At 40.2% G+C, this 25571-nt stretch overlaps 1 protein-coding gene across 10 annotated transcripts in view; it reads right to left on the reverse strand.

The window, feature by feature from the left end:
- Positions 1-25571, reverse strand: part of BNC2 (basonuclin 2) — a 1455515-nt gene that overhangs the window by 777021 nt on the left and 652923 nt on the right. For 4 of the 10 annotated variants that reach the window (XM_033920493.1, XM_033920483.1, XM_033920500.1 and 1 more), the window contains exon 1: positions 23149-23392. The exons of 4 other annotated variants lie outside the window; for them this stretch is intronic. In XM_033920493.1, coding sequence (XP_033776384.1) covers positions 23149-23244 — 96 coding nt within the window. In that variant the 5' untranslated portion in view covers positions 23245-23392. Of the gene's footprint in view, positions 1-23148; positions 23393-24643; positions 24721-25571 lie in introns of those variants that run through there. 2 more of the 10 variants (XM_033920465.1, XM_033920456.1) reach the window with 2 other exon arrangements.

The raw sequence follows: 25571 nt of genomic DNA on the forward strand, positions 1-25571 counted from the left end.
CTATACTGACCTTGGACAATTCACTACCTAGATCAGGGGTGTCAAAGTCCCTCCTCGAGGGCTGTAATCCAGTCAGGTTTTCAGGATTTCCCCAATGAATATGCATGAGATCTATTTGCATGCACTGCTTTCATTGTATGCTAATAGATCTCATGCATATTCATTGGGGAAATCCTGAAAACCCAACTGGATTGCGGCCCTCGAGGAGGGACTTTGACACCGCTGACCTATATCTTATAAAATCATCACATTGCATTCATCAGATTCAGATATTATCAACCATTCAACGCTCGTCAAGCTTTGCAATATTACGATTGCCTCAACTATCCACTTAATTGTATGTAATTGGAAAGACAACACACATTTAAATTCAACTGAATGGTAGAATCATCTATGTTCCATATGAGGAAATTATGGCGACTAAAAATCACACTTTCTCCAGTTTAAAACAAAACAAAACAAAAAAACCCAAAAACTTGAGCACCCCTAGATAATTATTGCAATGTTATTCAATCTAACTTTCTAACAGCTAGAGGCTTACTTCCTTTATTTGTCTTGATATAGCTTATAAAGACTCGAACACCACCTTATTGGTGTTATTTTATGCCCCAAGACGTCTATTACGATCTCTGAATGACAACAAGTTAGTTGTTCCCCATATTTCGAAGGCACATCTTGCGTCAACTAGAGATTATGCGTTCTTCTATTTAGTTCCAGGGTTATGGAATAATTTGTCCATAGATTTGAGAAAAGAAGACTCATATATAAATTTTAAAAGACACCTAAAAGCGCATTTTTTTCAATTGGCTTTCTCAAATTGAATAATTGAGTTTGGGACTGTAATCTGTAATTCATGATTTGTACTAATATGATGATTAATTTTTGATAGGGATAATTGTATGTATTAATTATAATTTATTAAGATTTACTGTTTTTATTAGAATTGTTATGATGTAGATGTTGATTGCTTGCCATTTTTAAAAGGAAAAAAATAATTTTATTTTTACTTTTGCTTTTACTCTTCTTTATTCTATTTTTAATGGAGTTCCTTTCTTGTTGAATAAGTATTATATTGTACACCACTTGGATCCTTTTTTAGGCTGTTATGCGGTATAGAAAGTTTTTAATAAACAAACATATTTACTGTTGTTCCTTATATTTGTATTCATAAATTCTTCAATAAAATGTATTTTGGGGAAAAAAGTATATCAACATATCAATTTGATAGCAGTATAAGAAAGCCTTTTTACAGAGATTCACCCAAGGCAGGGTACAGAAGATACAGTTTAACATAAAACTTACAATTTTGTTAATGGACCGAACAAGGACTTTTTGTTCAGAAAGTGTATCTTGTACTGCGGCTTCTTCAGTGTTCTCTCACGGAATCGATTCTCACTTTTTGGTTTGTCATTAACCTCAAAGGGACTCCTGATGCAGGCACTCTAGCCAAAACATGGTCCGTGTTGAGTCCTTGACCAGACTGTTTCAAGTATGGTCTTTATTTTTTTTATTAAAGTGGTTTGAAGACCAGGCCTCTTTCTCTGCTCTATTTCTTGGATCTTGCTGAGAGTTTTGCAGAGGTGACTTGTCTCTTTTGTGGAACCACCATGCTGATGTCAATTTGCAGAAGCACAGCCAGGATGTCACACTCAGTCACAACTATTTAAGCGTACAGCGATCAAAAAGCACGTGGACCACAGCTCTATACTAGAAGTCAGTGGCCCCATGAGTTAGAAGTTCCACTTTGCTCAAGGACAGACTGTCAGTGGCAAGTCACTTCCCCCCTTTTATAAAACCGTAGCGCCGGACACAGCGGTAACAGCTCCAACGCTCGCAAGAATTCCTACGAGTGTCCGAGCTGTTACCATCACAGCTGGCGCTAAAAACCACGCTACGGTTTTGTAAAAGGGAGGGGGGTTATATCTCTGTGTCTCAAGTCAAAGCAATTGTAAAATTCAAATGTACAGTAGTTGGATTGCAATGATTGGAAAATGCTTTGAAGTCCTGTCTTAATATACATATGTCTAAGAAACATGTTATTATGATTGTTAATAAAAAGTCCATGTCCTCATTGCACGTTCACTTGCAAAATAACTGCACTGCTATTACAAGACCTCTTCAAGTGCTAAATTTTAAATTAATCAGTAGTAATTGAATAAATACTAATCTATTCATTTGTACACGTGCCTCATGTAGCAACAAGTGCGGTTCGTAGACAAAATCGCGCGAGACAACGGCACGCCAACAACTGAGCGCAAGGTTGACGGCGCACCGAAGAAAAGCACTATTTTAAAGGGTTCCGACGGGGAGGTGTTGGTGGGGAACCCCTCTATTTTACTTAACAGACATCGCGCTGGCGTTGTGGGGGGTTTGGGGAGTTATAACCCCCTCATTATACTTGAAACCGAACTTTTTGCCTGTTTTTTAGGGAAAAAGTTCAGTTTTAAGTATAATGTGGGGGGTTACAACCCCCCAAACCCCCCACAACGCCAGTGCAATGTCTGTTAAGTAAAGTGGGGGGGTTACCCCCACACACCCCCGTCAGAGCCCTTTAAAATAGTGCTTTTCTTCGGCGCGCAGTCAACCTTGCGCTCAGTTGTCTGCGCGCCATTGTCTCGCGCGATTTAGTCCCGTCACCACAAGTGCTGGTGCTGCAATGGTGCAGTTGGTTATATTAGCTGTCTGCCCATTGCCAAGGCAGATGATTTAACACTGAAGGGTAAGAGTATTTTGATTTTTAGCAGTCATCTCGATTTCCTTATGCTTTCAAGCTAAAATTCGGGCTTGTGCCACAATTGGTTGCTTTGTGGAACTTTGAATTCATGGTTGGAATTCAGGAAACAGACACAGATCACAGAACACATGGTAGGAATGTGGAGGGTCTGAATCAAACCAATCTACATCCCTATTTCTACTTCTGGGCTTTGGAACTCAGGGGCCAGACCCAGGGTTAGTAGTTTTTCACGTGTACACCATCAGCATTATCATCCCAGTCACACTTGTGTATAAGCTCTATATGTCAGGATTTCCAGCTCTGTTGTCATACAACAGAATTACTAGCTTTAATCCAAAGTGCAGTTTGGAAAAAGTTCATTTCCAGGATTCACAAATTACTGTTTCACAAGAACACAGCCTCTTTTGAAGGAAGCACACTGGCTTCCCATTACACACCGTATCACCATTCTGCTCACTTTTAAAATCAGACTTTCTCACCTGCCTTCATACCTAGACAAGCTCCTCATTCCTCAACACTCAATATGTCTACTGAGGTCAGCCGATCAGAAACTCTTATCAATTCCTTCTATAAAAGATTTCTTCTACACTAGGAAAATAAACTTCGCAGTAGTAGCTCCAACTTTGTAGAATTCTCAGCCACAGCTACTCCGAACCGAACTTCAACTTGATAAATTTAAGATAAGCCTAAAGACTTTCTTATTTAGCGATGCCTTTTCCTGTGTTTAGATTTTCCCTCTTATATATTATTTTTTTCTTTTCTTTCTTTTCTTCTTTGTTCTTTTTCTCCCCTTTCATTCATTCTTCGTCTTTTTCTTCTTTTCATATTCAACCAACCGCTTTTATAAAGCGATCCCACCCCATTTGTTTTACCCTCTTCCCTCTTTCTCCTCTCTTCTTTCAACATGTAACTCTCCCCCATCCTTCCTACTCTCCCTCACATTCAAGTCTGTCTAGTCAATGTCTTTGGTGTGCACTTTCATAATTTTTTTTCATATATATTTATCTTCTTTTTTAAAATTTTTATTGTAAACCGGTCAGATATTTGTTGATGGTCGGTATATTAAAAGTCAATAAACTTGAAACTTCTCACTGAATACAATTTCTTTATTTATATTTTGTCCTGTCCTCCCCAAAGAGCTCAGAATGGGTTACGGTTTTCAATCATAGTGCTACAATATAGGGTTTCCATACAGTGTGTTGCAATATATTTTCATATAGGATTACTTGCTGATGCTAGTGAAGGGTTGCAGAAGTAACTGGGCAAAAAGGTAGGTTTTTACAGCTTTTTTAAAGTTAAGAAGTCCTTTAAGGGCTCTGAAATGAGGAGGTAGGCTGTTCCAGAGGTTTGGTAAGAAAAGGGAATGGGATCGTTTCCAGGCTGTCTGGAGTTGGAGGGAGCGTCCTGATGATGTATGTAGGCATATTTCATCTTGGGAGTGTAATGTTCTCTTTGGGGTGTAGCGAGGAAGTTTGTCTGAGAAGTATTTGGGTGTCATGCTGTAGAGGGATTCATATGCCAACACTAGGCCTTTGAAAATGCAGCATTTGGTTATGGGCAGCCAGTGGGACGATATCAGTGCTGGAGAGACCGGGTCATGGGCTTGTAGGTTTTTAAGTAGTCTTACTGTGCATGTGAGCAGATACATTTGAGATCCTAAAGTGAGATTTTTTCTTTTTCACCATTTGTAGAGAAACCCCCTTGATAACAAAGGCCCTGCATTTATACAAATAGCACTGGGCAGAAGACGACAAAAATAAAGTTAATTTTACTTACAGAATGTGAACTGCACAGATACAGGTAGGGCAATTTTCGCCACACTGTTTTGCTAACATCTTAATCATTTTAGAGGGATCATCACCTCAAGAGAGAAAATGTTGAGGCTTCCAAAGCTGATAAAACAGTGATTAGTTATGAAATGCAGCAGTAATCTAGGCTTTTGTCCACTAAAGAGAAGGTGATCACTATTCCTCTTGGGTAATGGCTTTAATTTACGTCCCTGCAGTCTGTTTTAAAGAGTGAACCTACAATGGAAAAGCTCAGTACCCACTCCATCAAATGCAAAAAAAAACAAACAACAAAAACCCCGAACTTTAGGAGCAAGCAGGTCTAACCAATGAGAGATTTGTCTTTATATCATTGCTCCAGGTACAGTTAATTTGTGAGCCTGCTGGAACAGAAAGGGAAAATACTTAAAGTACCTGATTGATTACTATTCAATGTATTGTAAACCGCTTTGGGTGAATCTCTTCATGAAAAAGGTGGTTAATAAATCCCAATTAATAATAATAATGAGGGATCTTCAAAGTGTTTCCGAATTTTTATTTAAACACTATGGGGCCCATTATCAAAACTTTAAAATGTCTAAAAACCCACCTAAGTCAGCACTTTGATGTCCTAATAACAAAACTGACTTTCTGGATGTGTAGCAGAATTTCTTATGCCTCTGAATGCCGCTGTGTGCCCAGAGCTGAAAGAGGTATATCTGGAGGAGTGGTCAGGGCGGTATACGGGTGGGATGTGAGCCGACTTAAGACATCCTGCAGGGATAATCAAATGTTTTACTAGACATCCTGGATGAAACTTAGACGTTGTGAGTTAGACGATGTGAAAACATGTATAAGTGCCAAAAGGTATCCAAAGTGATCAGAAAACCACTGCAGAGACAAAGTAAAGACCCACACACTCTCCCCCAGTGTTCACTGACCCCCCTCACACCCACACAAAGATCAGAATAAAAATATACATACCCGTCTCCAGAACATCAGCACCTGGTATAGGAAAGCCTAGTAGAGCTGGACAAAATTGTCTTAAATAGCCTGCAGGGTGGGCTAGTGAACCATAGAGAGGAGTAGCAAGTCCCATAAGCCACTCTAACCACTATGTTCATGGTGGAAAATGTGAGCCCACCAAAACAAAAAAAAACCCTACTCTACTGCCATATAGGTGTCATCTGCAGCCATAAGGGCTATTGGGGTTATAGACAAGTGAGTATAGTGGGGTTTTTTTTTTGAGGGGTTTGAGGGCTCACCATAACCTATAAGGGAGTTCTGGTGAGATGTTCATGTGGCACCCTTTATGTGAAGTTCAAAGCAGTGCCCTGTAAGGTGCCCCACTGCTCTGTTGCCATGTCTGGGTGGCCAGTCCATTACAAGACTGGCCCCTCCCACATCCAAATGGTCTTGTCCTGGGCGTTTGGGACTTGGACGAAATTTTGGTCGAAAATGTGGCATAAAGATTGATGTCCTGGTGGTATGGGTGATCCGATGGCCTGGATGTCCAGATAGATGGTTGGGGAAAAAAAAAAAATTAGATGTATTTTTCGAAAATGGGTATTTTTCCACTGCCGACTTTGGGTGTCTAGCAGCATACATCCAAATCGGACTTAGATGTATGTTTTGATATTGCCCCTCCACTTATTAAATATCTTAAAAGCAAATTACCTCACTTTTCCACATAATCACCCTGTCTAGCAATACATTTTTCCCAGTGTCCTACTAACACACCCTCTTATCACGTCTTCCACCCCAACCATTTCCTGCAAAAATATGCAAGTGCGGAAATGTTTTGAAGAACCCTAGTAGTAATTATAATAACTACACTAATCCCCCGAAATTTGTGGGGGTTCCGTTCTAGGAACCCCCACAAATTTTGAAAAACCGTGAATACAGCTTTGACACGCAGCTCCTAATTGGTAAGGCCCGACTTTAGTGCAGCAAGAGGCGGTCGGAGCATACAGTGAGTCTGCCCTCTCCTGCCTCCCCCTTCGTGGTCGGAAAATACCGCAAATGACCGGGACCGCGGGGGAACACTGTATACTCATCTCAAGACAGCTTCCTCATGTGTTTTTGTTAAAAGTTTAGACAATTATTTAAAAAATGCTAAGGGGACACAGTAATCCAATTCACTAATCGCACTTATCTTTTCACTGTTTAAATGAGGATCTCCTCTAAACCACACTCTAGATCAACTAAATAATAGTGAATCTTAGCATGTTCCTCATTTAATTTTAATTCCCCCAGATCCTCAGGGATACCACACTGAGCTCAAAAATCTCTCACTGCTCAAAGCTTGATGTCACTGGATCTTTTGTTAATGTGCAAATAATGCTGTTTAGTTTAATCTTATTTGCACATTAACAAAAGATCCAGTGACGAGTATATACACATCAAGCTTTGAGCAGTGAGAGATTATCGAGCTCAGTGTGGTATCGCTGAGGATCTGGGGGAATTAAAATTAAATGAGAAACATGCTAAGATTTACTATTATTTAGTCGATCTAGAGTTTGGTTAAGAGCACACAGTAAAACATATGTAGACTGTACTGTTGCTGGATGCAAGGATCGCTCACATTTTGTCCTACATTTAGTTTCTGTGGCGCATGGTACTCTAAAGAAGTGGACATGTCCTTTCAGGAACACTCTGTTTAAAGTCCTATCACTTAAGCTTAAGAATGGTTGATATTCAACTCACCTCCACACACCTATTCTTCAGAGACCTAGCATTAACCAGCTTGTCACGTATGCTATGGAATTACAAGATGCTTTACTATTGTTGGTTCATTTATCTAGATTACAGAATTCACAGACAAGACTTTTTCCTAAAACTGAGCATTCATGCTAGCAACAGGAATAAAAAAGTCACAAAAAATATTTTAAAATTTATTTTTACAGGATTTTTTTTCTCCTTTACATACACCCAAAAAGGAAATCTCATTTATTCTATTGACTCCAAAGTCTTGGTGATGATTTATAGTGTAAATGTGAGATCTTTTTCACAAAAAGATGGACTACTTCACAATACTTTGTTTTTAACTGCAAATTTGGAACAACACGTTAGTGCTGGTGTTTTGTCACACCAAAATCTGAATCTTCATTTGTTACAGCTTAAATACACAACAGATAAGATTATTCTCTATTGACTACTGCTAAAGATGATTAGATATGCATCAAAAAGCTGAACAGTATGTGTGCAGGTTACTGCCCTAGAGAGTTCTGAATTATATAGATAATTGTTTTTAACCTTTTGTTGACAGTGACAAACATGTCACAAAGCAACAAATGAGATTCCACAGACCTGTCACAATGAAGAGCCCAACAAGAAATGCACAGGGAGTTAATATGCTACCCAGACATGGCCACCAGAACAAGCATCCAGCTGTTTAATTAGGCAGGGAGGTCAGCCTGTCCCACAATCAAAAGCTATTTTGCTGCAGGAGGGGAGAAGGGGCAAGGGAAAGTTCAATCAAACCACTTTTCACATTCAACCCCTTCTTTTTAAAAATTGTCCTCATTTGACTTAGGGACCAAATTTTAAACCCTCATATCCATGAAGTGGCTCAGAAAACTGGTCACTCACTGCTGTGAATACAGTTTGAGAGACATCAATCAGAAATACAGTGAGCACTTTTGAGTTTCACTGCAGTATTCTTGACACACACTGGAAAGACAAATGTGTGTACTGTATGTATCTCTCTCTGGGCTGCACAGATATGTCATACTATTAATAGGCTGTCATGATAATATAGCAGGGGGTACTAAATGGCTAAGTCGCCTCCTACAGAAACTGTGGAAATTCATCCTTACATGGTGGCAGAGAGCCCTCTACCTGCACCTATGTTCTGTCATCCAGAACCAGCTTCCAAAACCAAGCACCAACATCCTGCTTGTTTTAATCATTGTTATTCTCAATGGGAAATGGACCGAGTGTACATTATTTGTCAACAAGAAAAAAAAATAGTTAAATCAATGCTATCTGCTCTCTAATTTTAGTTTGGCAGAGTTTAAAAAAAAATAAAAAATAAAAAAACCAAAAACATTCCTGTATCTATCCTAGTTTTATGATGAATTCATAGGGAAGGGACCAATTCATGTTAGGACTATTAAAAAAAAAAAAAAAAAATCAAACAAAAAAAAGGAGGGGGGCGGGGTTGGACTAGTTGATAAGAGATCCTGTTTTCATAATTTTATTATTGTGGGCAATCACCATGGACCTATTCAAATTGAATGTGCATCCTTTGCATCAACGATAGTCCCATACCACAGGAAACAGAACAGCAAAATCAAATTGGCTACTATGACTTTCTCCTTTTGTAAATTCCCTTTATTAAAGGTGTACATGCCAACCTCAATAGTTTCATTCAGGCCTCAGGCAGAAAGGGTACATTCTTTAAGCCACATAGCTCACTCCTACTATAATATAGTGTGAAAAACTCCAAGTTCTATATAACCTGAGGCTACTTAAATATGCTCTGCGGTAAGCAAGAGCTGATTACCTGGTGGCACATCACACATTAGAACAGCAAGGGAAAAAGGAGAAGGAGAGAGAAACCAGGACTGGGCATATCCTCTTCCCCTGCAGCTCCAAGCAAATATTTCCAGCAGGTCATTCAGCATCAATAGCATATAAGCTAGGACACAGCCGTGCTGCGTGCACTGCTAGACGGAGCACCAGCATGTGCAAAAGCCAGTATTAAGCTAGTATTTCTAAGTACTAGCCTCACGCTCTAGCAGAGTTCCAAGACTGGTCTTGATGTCACACTGATTTTGGGGCCCACTTTTTTTTTTTTCCTGTTAAAATACACAATTGGTTTAATGGGCGTCATCCTGTTTTTTGTGAGATGCCAAAGTCTGTCCGATGCTAGCAGCACCACTGGGGTTTATGCCGATGTAGGCTACCATAGCGTGAAAAGAAAGGTAGAAATCAGTTGCACATTGCAAAAGAATATAAAAATCAGTCTTAAAGCCTTGCTATCTACAGTTGGGTATGCAAAACAAGTTAAAATAATAGTGCTACCGAAAACTGCTGTACATACTTTAGGCAGTTATACAAGACCATTAAAGCTTTCGTCTTTTTTGTTCTATGCTGCATTTTGGTTCTGAAGAGACATCGATGTTCAAGTTTTTCCAAAGCTTCTGTGGCTTAAAGAATTTTCTATTAAAAACAAAACAAAACACAACTTAGGGCACAGCTGTGGTGATCTATGTCAGTCCCCCATGCATGCGCCACACAAATAAATGAAAACACACTTAAATGCCTGACCGCAGCATGAACAGCTAAAGAGAGGGAATCCCATCCAACTCCCCCCCAAACAGAATGCAACAGAATGAGAGGCTCTCTTCATTTGAAAAATGAGACACAAAAGACCAAGTTAGAAAGACCTACAACAAGTCCCAAAGAAGTAATCATTTCCTTTCTACTTCTATGAGGGATCTTCAAAAAAATGGCCACACTTTTATTTTTTAAACACTATTTATTGAATATTTCAAAAGCAAATTACATCACTACCTGCAAGGTGAGCTGGTTTGCCTGACTGACTAGTCACATGACATTCTATGACACGCCCTCTTAACTACTTCTCTCACCCCAACCATGTCCCTCAAAAATATGAAAGTGCAGAAACTTTTTGAAGAACCCTTGTATATCAGATATTCATTCTGTAAATAGCTTTGATTCCTACAAATTGAAAGGCAGTATATCAAGAACCTAATAAACATAATCGATGCTAACTTGATGGGTGAAGAATTTCAGCTAGTACGTACTGTGTCACCAGAGTACAGATATAGGGTCCACCAGACCAGCATATGCTTTACAGTCAGATTAGGTTTCCAGACCAAGATTGATAAAGAATATTTCATCTAATCTAATCTTATTTATAGATCACACTATACCTGCAAAGGACAGGGGGAATTTAAAGTTAAAGGTCATATTGGTTTTACAATTAATTCATTATACAGATTGAGCAGAGATTACAACAACCTTTTTGCACAGTTTGTTGGGATGTTGGGCACAGATAGAATGACACTAACAGATTTGTTATAAGTGAACACGATTACTGTAATCAGTAACAATCTGAAAGGTGTTGGGAAAGACAGTTGGATTCATAGTCATTGGAGATGTCCATTAGTCATTGCTGTGGGTGAAGTTCAAGCAGATTACGGTAAAGGTACGTTTTTAGGCTTCTTCTGAATTTTAGGTAGCAGGATTCTTTACCTGTGTTTGTAGGTAGACTGTTCCAGATTTTAAACAGGTGAAGAAGAGTTGAATATTCATTTATATTTGATTCCTCTAAGAAGAGAGATTAGTTTGCATTTTTCCAGTCAATCTTTCTTTTATTATTATTATGATTATTACTAAATAGTCTTCTTTAAAAAAAAAAATACAATAGTATTTTCAATTTTTTAAATTTGGAATTTGTTGTATTTTCTGTTTTCAGTGTGCTTTCCTATTCTATTTGGCATTCTTTTTTATTTTAACTCATATATTTAGTGTATGTGAACCGCTGACAACTCTGAGTAAGATTCAGCGGTATATCAAATTTCAATAAACAAAATAAACATAATATTTAATAGAACACCACACACACACATCCCTACATGCAGTCTCTTATAAGTTCAAGAGTGCCTCCCTCCCCCTACCCACCCAACCCCTGCCCTTCAGAGGAAGCAGTTCATGAGTGTACCCATTGTGCAGTGGGTCCCCCCTCCCCCACGTGTCTTGCTTACAAATGACAGTCATATGCCACCAGCTGAAGAGGTATTGCAGCAATGCGAGCGACTGGAGGGCACAGAGTCTGGAGAGCAAACATGTACCGTCCCTCTTCACCTCACTGGAACAGATATGGAACCAAGTAACTAAATTGTCTTCCAGAGCACCAGCAGCCATTCTAAAACATTACAGGAAAACACACACAGACACAGTACAGACTGCTCCAGTTTTGATGAAACTATGCCTTGTATAACTAGGTGGAAATAATTTGTTCCCTCCTTAGCCCTCAATCTGTTTCACTGTTTTAGTGGGACTTTCTTCTCCTCCCCCCCAATCCACTGCCAACTGTGAAACTGAACTTTTTAGCAACTGCCTGGGATATAAAACAGCGAGATGTGCCTGGATAGATCTTAACAAAAACAAACAAAACTCCAGGCATGATTTATTAATCCCCCATTGCGTATCTATAGGGAAAAATCTCAGCGAGTCTGGCTCTCCATCTACAAAATACAATAGCAACTGTTTGTCCAGTGCTTTCTCCGGCTCTGATTTTGGGTTGTCAGATATTTACGATGTCTTTTTCTAATGGAATATTAGGATACGAAGAAAGACAGAAGGTTTCTGCCGCTTTTTCTCATGTAAAAACCCTAATTTTGGAAAGCCACTATTTACATGCATAAAAGCTGTGGCGTGCAGAGTGTAAAAGGAGGCATGTATTTGAATAACAGTCATAATAACTGGATGGGAGGCTCCTGCCTGATTCAGTAGGGCTGGCCAGGTGATCCCCAGATTTTCAGCAGCATGTAACCGGACAGTGCAGTTGAAAATTCAGAGAGACTACCGTGGCACTATCCATTTAATGCCATAGTCATTGTCTGGGCGGAGCCAGAATTTACCCGGTTAGTGGCAATTTTCAGACCACTAACTAGATAAGAGTCCAGATAAAATCAAAACATCAAAAAGGCTGTTTTGACTTTATCTGGTTACCGGTCTGAATATTGCCTGGCACCCGAATAACTTCTGGCAGCCAACCAAGCCCTGAATTACACCCAACATGGAATATCCAGGTCATATACTGCCTGCAGCAGTGCATGTAAGACCATGGCCTACCATGGGCTGAATTAGCCTATATATTTCTAATCTTACAACAGAAATAGACAGATTTTAAACAAATATAGATAATCAGTAGGCATTAAGAGGATAATTTGATAAGAAAGCACTTACTTGAAGCTTGAAAGTAAGTGTCTACTTTCTTTTATAAAATACTAGCATATGTAGTATAACCCATATTTACACCAGCCCTAGAGCAAGTGTAAATGACAGTATCTAGATTTCTGAAGAATGAACATAAAATGTAGGATTTTATAATCTACACACATAATTGGGCACTTTACTCAAACTCCAGCTATATTCAAGCCCACTGACAAAGTTATTAGACCCAATAGTGTGGGGAGAGATATGAAGACACTAGGGCAATGACTTTCTGGATTGCTGGGGTTAAGTTTTGGAATGCTTTGCTGGGACAGTTACGATTATGTGCAAACAGGTTACAATTCAAGAAGCACTTTAAAATTCAGCTGTTTGTTACAACATTCCTGTGATGTACCTTGTTGATTCTGGAGCAGAAAAAATGAATTATAAGCGAAGATTTTATTCATTTATTTTTGTTTATTTTGTAATGTTCATTTTATGTATGTTTTATTTTTGTAAGCCTTTTAGTTTTTAAGACGGTGTATAAAATTGTAAATAAACAAAATATACACCATCAATGCTACATGTAAAATCCTGCCAAGGACAAAAAAGCCATAAGAGCATAAGAATAGCCTTACTGGGTCAGACCAATGGTCCATCAAGCCCAGTAGCCCGTTCTCACGGTGGCCAATCTAGGTCACTAGTACATGGCCAAAACCCAAGGTATAGTAATATTCCATGCCACCGATCCAGGGCAAGCAGTGGCTTCCCCCTTGTCTTTCTCAATAACAGACTATGGACTTTTCCTCCAGGAACTTGTCCAAATCTTTCTTAAAACCAGCTACGCTATCCGCTCTTACCACACGAGTATAAAATACCCCTTTATTTTAGGCAGTGATGTGTTTTAAACAAGCATCTGAGTGCCTGTTAACTGCTCACTTGGACTCAGGTTTGAACCAGTGATAGGGGAGGAACAATTATATTTATTTAAACACCCCTTCTATAATCCTCTGGACTATCTTTTTCTAAGATGAGTCTGTTAAGACTCCCACATTATGACAATTGTTATGTGGATTTTTAGGATGGGGATGTGTTGAAGATTGTGTATGTTAATTGTAAGCCACTTTGATTTAAAGTGGATTATAAATGTTTTTAAATAAATAAATAAAAATAATTTGCTACTTGGATTGGCCCAATTCTGGACATTCAGTTTTATAAAATCCAGGATTTACACGTGTAACGAGATTATTCTATAAAACAGATGCCAACGTTTAAGCTCTGTTTTGTAATATAATGCGTATTTTACAGGCAATTATACACATAGGCAGAGTCTGGGTAGGACCAACACACATGTGACTTCTGAGATACTATAAGTTCTGCACGTGGCTCCAGCACAGAGATGTGAGAATTGACACCAGCTCTATTAGTGCTCACACTTAAAATTATAGGTGCATATATCACCTGTAATACTGGTGTTCCTTATGGGAAAGCAGGCGACTATGCTCCTTTCTAGAATAGGAGCAACATGGGCACTTATAGAATTACACTTGCAAGTGCTGACCTTTATCCATATAGGTTGCAAAATTGGCACTTACACAGGCAGAATCTAAAAGGATGCTGCCCTTTGCCTGAATGCATTCAGCAGAGTCTTTTGTTCACAAGGGAGTGTATGAATGCCCTGACTTGAAATTTCCATCTCCTACCTTGACACTCTAGGAAAGGCAGAGTTCATGTATAAAGTAGGGCTGCACTGAATATTCATATTCGATTCAGCCTCAAATATATTTTTTGCATTCTGCCAAATAGTGATTTAAATTTGTGTCCGAATAATCTGGTGTTCTGCTGTGCTAAGTACTATTGGAATAAACACTTGTCCTCCGACCTCATGTTGCTTCTTTTTTTACTATTTGTTATGTTAAATCTCAATGCCCATTATTCATTTTTTATATTCATATATGGCGAAATAGTAAAGCTCTAAAGTACTACTCCGTTACATCATACAGTGCAGAAAAAGTTAGCCATATGTGTGTGGGGGGGGAGGCCTCTAATTCTGCATGTTCCTCTTTAAAATTAGGCTTCTCAAACCTGTCCTGGTGACCCCACAGCTAGTTGGGATGTCAGAATCTCATTAACCAACCTGCTGAAGATAAAACTGCATATGTTGAAGTCACCATGCATGCAAATTTATCTCCTGCTTATTCACCGAGTAAGCCGACTGACTGTGGGGGTCACTGGGTCAAGTTTGGGAAACTCGGATTTAAAAAAAAACACAAAAAACTGAGGCAAACAGCGTATGTCTATAGTGTTTGCTTGAGCACATAGCATCCTCATTGATTTGTCTGTGTCGCTGGTTTACTTTTGGGCCTGGTGAATGCAAAGGCAATGGAGATGAGAAGTCACACAAAGAAAACAAACATACTACATCATATACATTTTATTAGTAGCACCAAGGAGAATCATTAATGCCTAATTCTGGCTGTAATTCATCCTTTTGCAGAGCAGGGCTCTAATCGAACAGCCTTTCTGCATGCATGAATGATAAGTTAGGGTATCTACTCACACACGTTTATCACACTTTCTCTTTTAGGTTCACGAGCGCTGAGTTGTCTGCATGTCAGCACCTAAAACCGAGCACATCCATATAGCAATACTTATTTTGGCTTTTTTTTTTTTTTTTTTTGGGTGGGGGGAGTTAAAACACTGCCTCATCTCTTTGCCACAGGAAATTTTACTGTGAATATTCTTCAACTTGCTGAATTACTGCTCTGCAATGCAAAGCTATTCTAATCACTTCTCTTTAGGTGGCAAAGGGGAGAAGGAAATGGAGGGAACACTGTGTTCCTTCATGGGAGGATCCCTCTGTAGAAAGATCCTCAAAGCATAATAAAGCGGCATGCAAGGTCTCGCTGGTAAGGGTAGCAGCCGCCTCTCCAGAGCTCAGTGCTGTCTCCTGTAACACTTCTCAAAACCCATTTGCAGAACTGATATATTGAGATGTTGTTCTCACAGAAATATACAATCAATTTCATGTATAATGTACACCAATCCTACCACCTAGTAATTAGAAAGCAAATGTGCATTTTGCATTGCTGATGAGAATCATTTTACTGACCAAAGTAAAAAAAAAACCAAACTAACAGATTCATAAAAGTCTCAGTTTTAAGTCTCTCCACGCCGTCCTAGTCAATCTTTCCCGTTCACTACCTCCACTAGTTATCTCCCAAGTGTGAAAAGTACAAACTTCACATCCTTGCCTAAGCCCGTTTGCGTTCCCAGTATTTCAGCGCTGTACCTCAGGCTGTTTCCAAGTTATATCTCATAAGTTATATACCAAACTGCAAAACACAGACATCAAACATTCTCATAAGCCCTTCTTTAGATAGGAACAAAGCTGAAAACAGCCCAAAGTGCTACCTGTTCCATTAAAGGATTTAAGTTTCTCTCATAAAGTGATTTTCCTGAATGCTCCACACCCTGAATAGAAGAGGGACTGTGAAGGAACGATGCATAAAGATAAGAAACAGCTGGCAGCAAATAGCAGATTTTGAAATAATGCATCGGCGTCTACACCAACAGCATAATCTGTCCAGCAGTGGTGTGTCATCAGTCATGCAACGGATTCTTCCTTTTGGGTGGGGAACAGAAAATGCACTTAACTATTTGGTGGGTTTTAAAAAAAAATTTGCAGACTTGAAATGCAATTTTAAAAATACGGTATAATCTATTACAACCAGAAGTGACAGAGCAAAAGGCTCAAATCTGAAATCTAAAAATCAATAATCAGATCTCCCCTCTTCTCCTTTTTTATATTTTTGCTCATTTTATTCCTTTGAGGTAGGTGTGGCTCATCTCTTCTTACTAGCATACTTAGTGATCACCTTGCTCATAAAAAAACAAAAGATTCCTCTACGTGCCGTTCTGGGTAAGCAGCAACTCATGGGTTCTTAGTTTCATATGTGGTCACCAGCACAGAGTGGAACGGATGTTTGGAAACAATGTAGGAGAGTTCTGGATGTGTTTTGTGACTGCACCAGTACCAGAGGAAGAGAACATTTAAAAAAAAAAAAAAAAAAGCTAGTTTTTAACAATAATAAAAGAAAATAGAAATGTAGGGAATGTATGCAGAACATTACTAGTTAAAGGAGTTGGTCGAAAGCAGCTTTCCTCTCTGACTGGAGCTCCTGACGCCAGCCTCCTTGTATCAGTGAACAGACTGTTCCTCTGCGCTCGTCCCACTGTGTCACTGCGACCTGGCAGACGGGAACACTTTCCTTATCGCTGCAATCTAAACCGCCTTCTCTTGAATCTGACCCGTTCACTCCCCCCACCCCCTAATTTCTCCAAGATGCTTTATCCTCGGTGTCTAATGAGTTAGGGAGGCTTTGTCCTGGCTCTTAACCCTGACACAGGGAGTAGGAGGGCTCAGCTGCTGTTACTTTACAGATCCATCCTGTCACCGAATTAATCGGGGGCCTTCTGCAAAACTATGTGCAAATAACTGGGTTGTCTGCCTATCACCAAACTCAAAACCCGCATAGACACTAGCCACATAAAACATACACGATAAAGCATTACATATGATTACGGGTTACGTGCACACTGCACAAAAATGCTACAACTGACAAGCAGAAATGGTAGAAACAGTACACGTCATGTATTTTAGCCAATAAATGTCACAGTTCCATGCTATACTGAGTTTCACTGTGAGAGGGACCACATGAAGGCAAGCCTGATCACAAATATCTGTGCACATTGTTCAGAGTGTATATCATCTTAAACAAATGGTACACAATATGATAGATATTTAATATACCGTTTACAGAAATCTTTCTGAATTTAGCAATGGCAATCCAGGCAGGGTTTAAATACATGCAATATCTATAAATAAGAAGAAACAATAACAACAGAGTTTGATGGGAAAATGATGGTAAATATTTAAAATACTACCATTAAGAACAACTAATATAACAATAGGACAGTGCAACAGAATGCATCTCAAGTCAATGCAAAATATTTCTACATATATATGCATAACTGAAATCTACAGTTGCAATACACTGATAATTTCTGCATGACAAAAGTCAGATATAAAAACCAACAGAGGCAGGCTGCAAAGCACCCATCCAATCTGTATCCAACTGCCTCCTTTATTTTGGTCCATCTCCAGCAAGACTGTTAACAGTCAGGTGAGAGCATTTGGATGAAGCTTACGGTGTACTATTTACAGCAAAACTGCCTTACTAAACCCCAGCACAGCACATCCCATCCCATGCCAAGGAAAAAATCAGGATAGCAGAAGAACCCAAGGTGTCAGGCAACACTCAGGTAACAGCTGGCCACTGTCAGATGGAACAGCTGGTTTAAGCAAGAAGGCATGACCGGTTGTGTGGTTACACCGATTTCACCAAATGCCTTAGAGGTGGGTGCAACTCGTGCTGCACAACCAAGTGGGCTAAAGCGTTTTTACTGCACCACAAGCAGGCTGAAAGAGGAGACAAAACAGCAGGTACCCGGGGGGGGGGGGGGGGGGGGGGGGGGGGGGGGAGAGTAAGCTCTTTAAGTTACGCTGTTTCCTGGGTAGTATGGCTCAGCTTGAGCTGGACAAAAGTGAACTGGATCAAACCGCTAGTGTTCAACATGCACAAAGATAAAGAAAGTGGTTAGGTTCTCTCACACCGTGCACTTAACAGCCAGTCCAAGAGCCACACACACGCCGCGCCTCTAATGTCACGGAATAAACCAGATTTTATTAGGCCAAATAAAGGCTGATTTACTGTGCCGTAATCTGATGAACAGATGCTTCTGCAATAATGCATCCCATTGATTACTTTACCTTTTTTTTTTTTTTTTTGTAGCCTGCTACCCTACATAAGCATATGTAGAAAATGAGTTCTCTGGTAATAATGACTGCATCTTGCTAATGACTAAATCTAATGTACATGGGTGGGGGGGGGGAATGTCATTCCTAATAATACTGGCACAAAGTTAAATAAAACAACTGTGAGAGTTGATCAGGCAGTTGTTTGGTAATAAAGTATACTTATGCAACATAATTATGCCTTTAATTCTGTTACATCACTGGGCGATTCCTACATGCCTACTTAATTTTTTGTGGGGTCATCTTTATAACTAATACATGCTTTCACTCTTGCTTGGAAAACAGCAGCTAGTGAAAAGCTTTGAGGCTTTAATGGCCAAAGGACGATACAGAGAACACAGATATGGCAATTTTCTGATTACATTTTCTCTGGGGTGACCGTTCATAAACTAGACAGAATGGAATATTTAGAATTGCTTATTGGTAACACTAATCTTATTTTCTTTAAGTCACTTCAATGAAAGAACAAGAGGGCAGATGGATGACAGCTAGAGAGAGAAAGAGAGTGCATAGACCTGGTTCAGAACTCAATTTTCCAACTATTTTCATTTTTGTCTCCTCTGAAGAGAAAGTGTGTTAAGAGCAGACGAGCAGAGAAACAGGCAGATGGACAGACACAGCTATGTAAAATCTGAATTGTTTCACCTGTATTCTCAAAGCTGGGTGGCAATTGTTTTTGAGAACTGTGGCTCTAAAGGAAACTTGAGCCATTAAGCACATGAGCAGTGTTGCTTTCTGATGAATGCACAAAATAAATATGGGTGCGAAGACCTTCAGCAAAGTTTGAGTTTCCTTTAATTTATTGTTCGGGGTGGTTAAGAAGGAGCTAGAAGGATTAAGTCAATGAAATCCAGGCCTCTCTTTTTGTTGTTAACAATACTTTTCCAGACTAAAACAGGCTGTGTATAGCCAGAATTGAAAAGAAGAACCAGAGACCTCTGGTCATTTTCGACCTGTCACTGATCAAAGTGACCCAAAGAGCAACTCCCTTTAAAAAGCTAAGATTCCTGCCCTCTGGGGTTATCAGCTGTTCTTCTGCATGCTTAATGGACTAATTCCCTCTTTTTTTTTTTTTTTTTAAATCCAAAAAACAAATTCTTCCTAAAAGAGAAAGCATATAAAATTAAGAACAAAAGAAAAACAAGAACAATAATCTCATATACATTTTAAAACATTCCATCCAGGTGGGCCTTTCCTGTTGCTTTGACATGTGGTACCTGAGATTTGCACTAGAAACAGTTTCCATACAAAATCAAAGGTCAGTGACTCACAGGACAAGGACAAGAAACCATAAAAGAAAAAGAAACAAAACAGACTAGGATGCCCCTGCCTCTCCTGCATTCACCACATCCGAAAACCAATCCGTTAAACGGTCGGATGGTTTCATTTAGACATCGCAATCTGGCGCATGGCATTCATCTGGCTCTTGGTAAGGAAATCTGTATCAGATAATTCTAGACTGAGAGTCCATACAGCAAGGTCCTCTTTCCACTGTATTTTACAGGTTCTCTTTGAGGCACTCTTATTTGAGCTGCTTTGGCATCAAACATAATCACATGCAATGGAAAGTGTGCACCTGCTTTTAAGAAATTGGGACTTTACTCCAAACGGCTCATTTCTCCCAGTATTTAGGAACCGATACGCTGACCAAACTATACAGCTTCAAGTCACTTTCGTCTGTCATTCTGACGACATTAGTTTGCAAGTCCTATATATTTTGGTGACAGGAAATTGCAACCACATTACAAAAATGCCAAAAGTTCTGATATGGCATTTTTTTAGTATATATATATATATTCAAAAAATGCCATATCAGAACTTTTGACATTTTTGTAATATATGTATGGCATTGTAATATATGTATGTAATATATATATATATATATGGCATTTTTGTATGTATATATACATACATACACAGTCATTGTCAAACACACACACACATCATACATTACAGCTTCCCATAAAGAAGTAGATGTTCTTCATACTTGAAAACCACACTAAAATCTTCCAAGCAAAATCTAAAATCGTAAGATATTAAATTTTGACATACACCATGAAGAAGTCCACGCAAACTATACACCACAAAGGAAGATGGCAAAGACCTAACTCCAGAAAGGCTGTCTGATGAAGTGTAATAGGCTTGACAGCATGCTTCACAAGACGATTCCTTCTCATTAGGATTACCAAACAGCACAACTGGAAACATAAGCGAAACAACCCCTTCATCAAGGCGCTATCTGCTCAGTCTTGGTGCCCTTCTTGCCTCGGTGCTGTGGCTTCCAAGTTTACTGCTGTCCTCTAGTCACTCGCAGTCAGCGCCGTTTTTACTGTACACTGGGCAGATGTATTTATTCAGACGTATTGGCCACTGATATAAAATTCCTATTTTGAAATATTAAACAAATTAAACCACATTAACCCAATGCTAATCTCACTTGCAATACTTCAATTCATAACCAGCTTCAAACTCTTCACTTGTCTTATGGTACTAAATTTCCTTTAGTTATTTTTTGGGGGCTCAGGGCTTTTCCATTCTAATACTGTTGAGGCTGCTTGAGTTTAACCGTATTTGTAAGGGGGTTTGAAGTGAAAGAGAGCATCTTGCACCGCAGCTAGAATGGTTCAATAGCCATTTATCAATTGATCATTATTCAAATTTGATTGTGTTAACTCCTTTGGAGCTGGACAGAAAAGTGTATTTGAAATCTAAAATTCCTCAGCCTTTTTTCACTGACAAAACCTTGCCCGGGCACCTCATTCCTAGTCTCCAGAGTAAATCATGCAGAATTGTTCCCCAAAACTATGCTTTCTACATTTTGGCCTCTTTGAAACAGGTTTATATATGATGCATGAGGTCCCACGGACCTTGGCTAGTGCACATTAAGAAGCAAAGTACAGTGTTGTAATTATCATAGCCTTTTTACTGGATTTTTAAAGGTTGTGGTACTTTTCACTGGCTCAGCATGAAAAAAACAAAACAAAAAACAACCACCATAGAGGTCCCCTCTCCAGATATTACTAGCAAAGCATACAGAGAGACCTGATTCCTATATATATATATATATATATATATATATATATATATATATAATTTTATTTTTAAATTCCCTTATATGATGAACAGGAGAGAAGCTCTGTCAAGTCAGACTCTTAGGTTCTTCTAAAATTATTTATTTATTTAAAAGATTTCTCAACCGCCTATTCCTAGGCAGCTTCACAAAAGTCACAGGCACAAACCGTCCTCTTCAGGAATGGGGAAAGGGGGGGAACCAAGTCTGAATGAAGAAGGTACTTGTGGATGATCTTTTGCTACTGGTTTCCAACTAGCTACCAGCAGTAATCAGGGTCCCTCTACAGGAGATTGCAAATTCTACCTTATTCAAATGCCTTCATATCTTCATCTGTGCTGCTCAAAACTCTTTGCCGGCACTTCTAGTTCGCACCCTCTTGCCTCCTTGTTCTATTTTAATTTTTTACTTTCATCTGCTTCTCACTGTGGCCACTAAAGAATCCTATCCTCTCTCACACCCAGGACTGAAAAGTTGTGCATGGTTAGATCTTGCCTCATCAGGAGAGATGCAGGAGCACGTCCCATTCCAATAGACAGAAAAGTTCCTTGAAAAGCGCAGATCAGGGCACAGTGGTCCATACATTAAGCACCAGAGCACATCTGATCAAGTTCTCAGTTACTCCAGATGTGTTTACTTTTTGAAAAATTTTATTAAATCTATATTTCTTTCTCTCTCTACATATGTACCTATGTATATGTAGAGAGAGGTTGCAAAAACAAGACAAAGGGAAGCGCATTACTGAAAAGGAAGTACTTTTCAAAAACTTCCCTCCCCGCTTGATTTCAGTCCAGAAAGAGTGTTGCTGCTATTATTGGTTTTTGTGTGTGTGTGTGTGTGTTTGGGTTTGTTTGGGGGTTTTTTTAAACTCCCTTTCAACGAAAGAGAGTGAGAGCCAAGTAACCACAGAAGAAGCTGCAAGCAGGCAGGGCAGTATCAGGGAGCGCATGGTACACAGACCCCGGCTCCTGTGATTAATTATCAGTTATTACTGGCCTGGCAAAAAAAAAAAAAAAAAACACCGCAGCTTTCCCAGCAGAAGCAGTTCTCTGGGGGTGAAGCCAAGACAGGGCAGAGAGCGCGTTTGTGCGTGTGTGTACACGTGTGTGTGTAAGAGAGAGAGAGAGAGTGAACTGCCTGCACTAAGGACCCTGCAGCTCCCACACTGACAGTCGTTTCCAGGAAAAAATTACTTCCCCCCAGTCCCGAGGGCTAGAGAAAAGCTCTTCCCTGGCCACACCAAGTCAATTAAAGTTCCTTTGAATTCACTCTCTCCCCCCCCCCCCCTTTCAAAACATACGGGTGGTGTGCTGAAAGAGAAAAGAAAGACAGGGAGAAAACGGAAAAGACAAAGAAAAGTAAAACTTCTTGTCATCTTGATTAGACACGTTTGGAAGATCCCAGAGAAAGTAGACGCACTTCTCTGATGGGTTTGTTTTAAGAAAAGTTTTTGATTTTTTTTTTTTTTTTATTTAATCTCGCTATGAAATATTTACAACTTTTAAGCCAAGCACCTTGCACTTTATACAATTTTGGTGGGGGGGGGGTTCCCCCCCCCCAGTAAAACAAACAAAAAATAAAGCCTCGGAGGCAGCAATTAAGTTAATCGTGCACATTCCAGCAACAAAGCTATGACAAGTCAGAGGCGATACGTTGATTGGATTAGAGAGAGCAAAAAAAAATGCAAACCTTAAAAAGAAGAAAGAAGAAAAAAAAAAAAAGAAAAGACGTCCAAAATGAATGAACGGCAGCTTTGGGAAAGAAAAGGGTGTCGGCGCAGCGCACGTACCTGCTGGGCCATTCTGAAGAGGAGGTTGCCGTCACTGCCCTGCCATGTCCCCATGAAGCCGGGCTCGCTCGCCGCCGTCCGGGCTCCGAACTGCATCAAGTCCTCCTCGGCCGGCTCTCTTAAAGCCACCGCTCCCCGCTCGCTCTGCGCGCCTCGTTCGCTCACATCCACCGCTGCCGCTTCTGACTGCAAAAAGTCAAGGGGGATTTTGGGTTTTGGTGGGGGTTGGGTTGTGCGGGCTTTTTTTTTTTTTTTTTTTGGGGGGGGGGTTGTTGCCGAGTCTCTTGGCAGCCAGCTGCAGCAGTTTAAGGAGCTGTCCGTACTGTGGCTTTCATTGGGGGGAGGGGGGGGGAGCCCGAGCTTCTTTCGCACCCCCTCCCCTATCGCCGAGACGTAGGGCTGTGGCAAATCCCCCCCTCCCCCCCTTCTCCGAAGCGCCCACTAACAGCTGCTTGTCAGGTGTGTGTGCGCGCGCGGCGCCCAAGGAGACCCGAGGCTCGAGCTTCAAACTCTCGCCGTCGCTGCATTGGCCCTGGATATAAAAAAAAAAAAAAAAAAGAGTACAGTCAACTGCGCTGCTCCACTCTCAGGCGCCAAATGACATCCAGCCCACGCGCTCACGAAGGAGCCCCTCTGATCCGAGAGGGTTGGGGCAAAAAGATACACCCCCCTCCGACTTTACACGCTCTCGCACACTTCTATAGCCCCACAAAATAAAAATGTGTAAGAAAAAAAAAACCCAACAAAAAACACCTCACGATTGTCAATAATTCTTCGTGGCTCAAGCTACAGAAGCGCAGAAGTTATGGTTCCCTTCCCCCCCCCCCTAAATGCTAAGGTGTTCTGTTGCACACTTTGTGGGAATCTTTCATAAGAAGTTCATTTACTCGTTTTTAAATGGTTGCAGATTAGTCCCAACATCCTCTCATCTTTCCCACCCTGGTTGTAACAGTTCCTGAAGCTGAAGCTGGTTTCCTCTCTCGGATCAATCAAGGATGGGTCTTACATACTTCTAGCCTCGCACCCCACTACGCGATTGCACCTTTGCAAAACTCGACAAAGTGTGTGTGGGGGGGGGGGACACACGGGGGAACACCCAAACCGGAGCCATTCATACATACAGAGGTTTCAAAAGGTCCGTCCAACGTAGATCAGAAGTTAGGTAGGTGAACTGCATCCTTTTTAAAGACGTGTCTTGGGCGGTTAAAATAAAATGAATACTGTCTAACGGCAGGGGAAATGATCTCCATGACATCGGGCAAAGGGAGAGAAAAAAAAAAAATCTAGTCTGTCGATCAACCTCAAGATCAACTACATAAGAAAGCCCTTATGCAAAAAAATTTTTAAAAAAAACCTACCCAAAGAAAAACTTTAGGCAATGTGGAACTAAAATCATAGCTTCTCTACGACGCAGGAGGGGAGGGGAGGGGGGACCAGAGAGGCATCTTCTCTAAAGTTAAAAGGTAAGGAACATTAATCTTGCAATAAAACCTACCAAATCTGGCGGACAAATGTAGCACTTTTCTTCAGCTTCTCCCTACCTAAGGAATAACAATAAACCCCGCATCCTCACTTTAAAACAACTCGGGGAGCAGAAAAAAGCCTCCTCGGCGGCGTCTCGCTGTCATTAACGCACAATGAGGACAGATGAGAAAACGTACGTTGTGTTGACACAAATGCGCCTTCCCCCTCCAGATCCTGCAGCTCCTGAAAGCTTTTCTGTTAAACTTTCCCTCGGTTCACCACCATTAAGGGCGCGCACGTTCATGTACACACATACAAAAAGTCTCAAAAAGCAGAAAATTCAACGCCTGAGAAGGAAGGAACCAACAAAAATACTCTCTCAATAATTGTGCCTTTAAAAGATATGAGTTCAGCTAAGGCCTACATACTGTATATAATAGATTTTTTTAAAAAGTTCACCTATGCTATTATATATATATATTCACACTGTACTGTATATATAGTAGAAAAAAAACTGAGTCAATTGTGCAAACAGTGACTGTACTTTTACAGCCAGCTATTACCCATTTAAACTCCCTCTAAAATTTGCTAGTCTCTTCATTTCTGAAGTGGCACTCAGTGCCTCAGTCAAGCTGCCTGCTCAGCTCCTGACCTTCCCACTAATGGCTGTTATTTGTGGGAGGCTTAAGGACACTGTCAATAGCATACTTCCTCCTCTCTCTCTCTCGTTCCCTCCCTCCCCCTTTTTCTGCTTTCTGTCCTGCAGTCCTTTCTACTCCCGGAAAGGGGGGGGGGGGGGGGAAATCAACTGGCATGCAGCAGCAGGCACCTGCAGTAATAGACTCTTTTATTAAAACTGTTATTCTGCAAGACTTTGAAATTCCCTGTGGACTGGGCCATGTCAAAGCCGATATAATTAACTAGAGGCTCGGCAACGGATCAATTACCAGACAAGCAAG

Source organism: Geotrypetes seraphini, chromosome 1 (genome assembly GCF_902459505.1).
Source record: "Geotrypetes seraphini chromosome 1, aGeoSer1.1, whole genome shotgun sequence".
Taxonomy (NCBI): domain Eukaryota; kingdom Metazoa; phylum Chordata; class Amphibia; order Gymnophiona; family Dermophiidae; genus Geotrypetes; species Geotrypetes seraphini.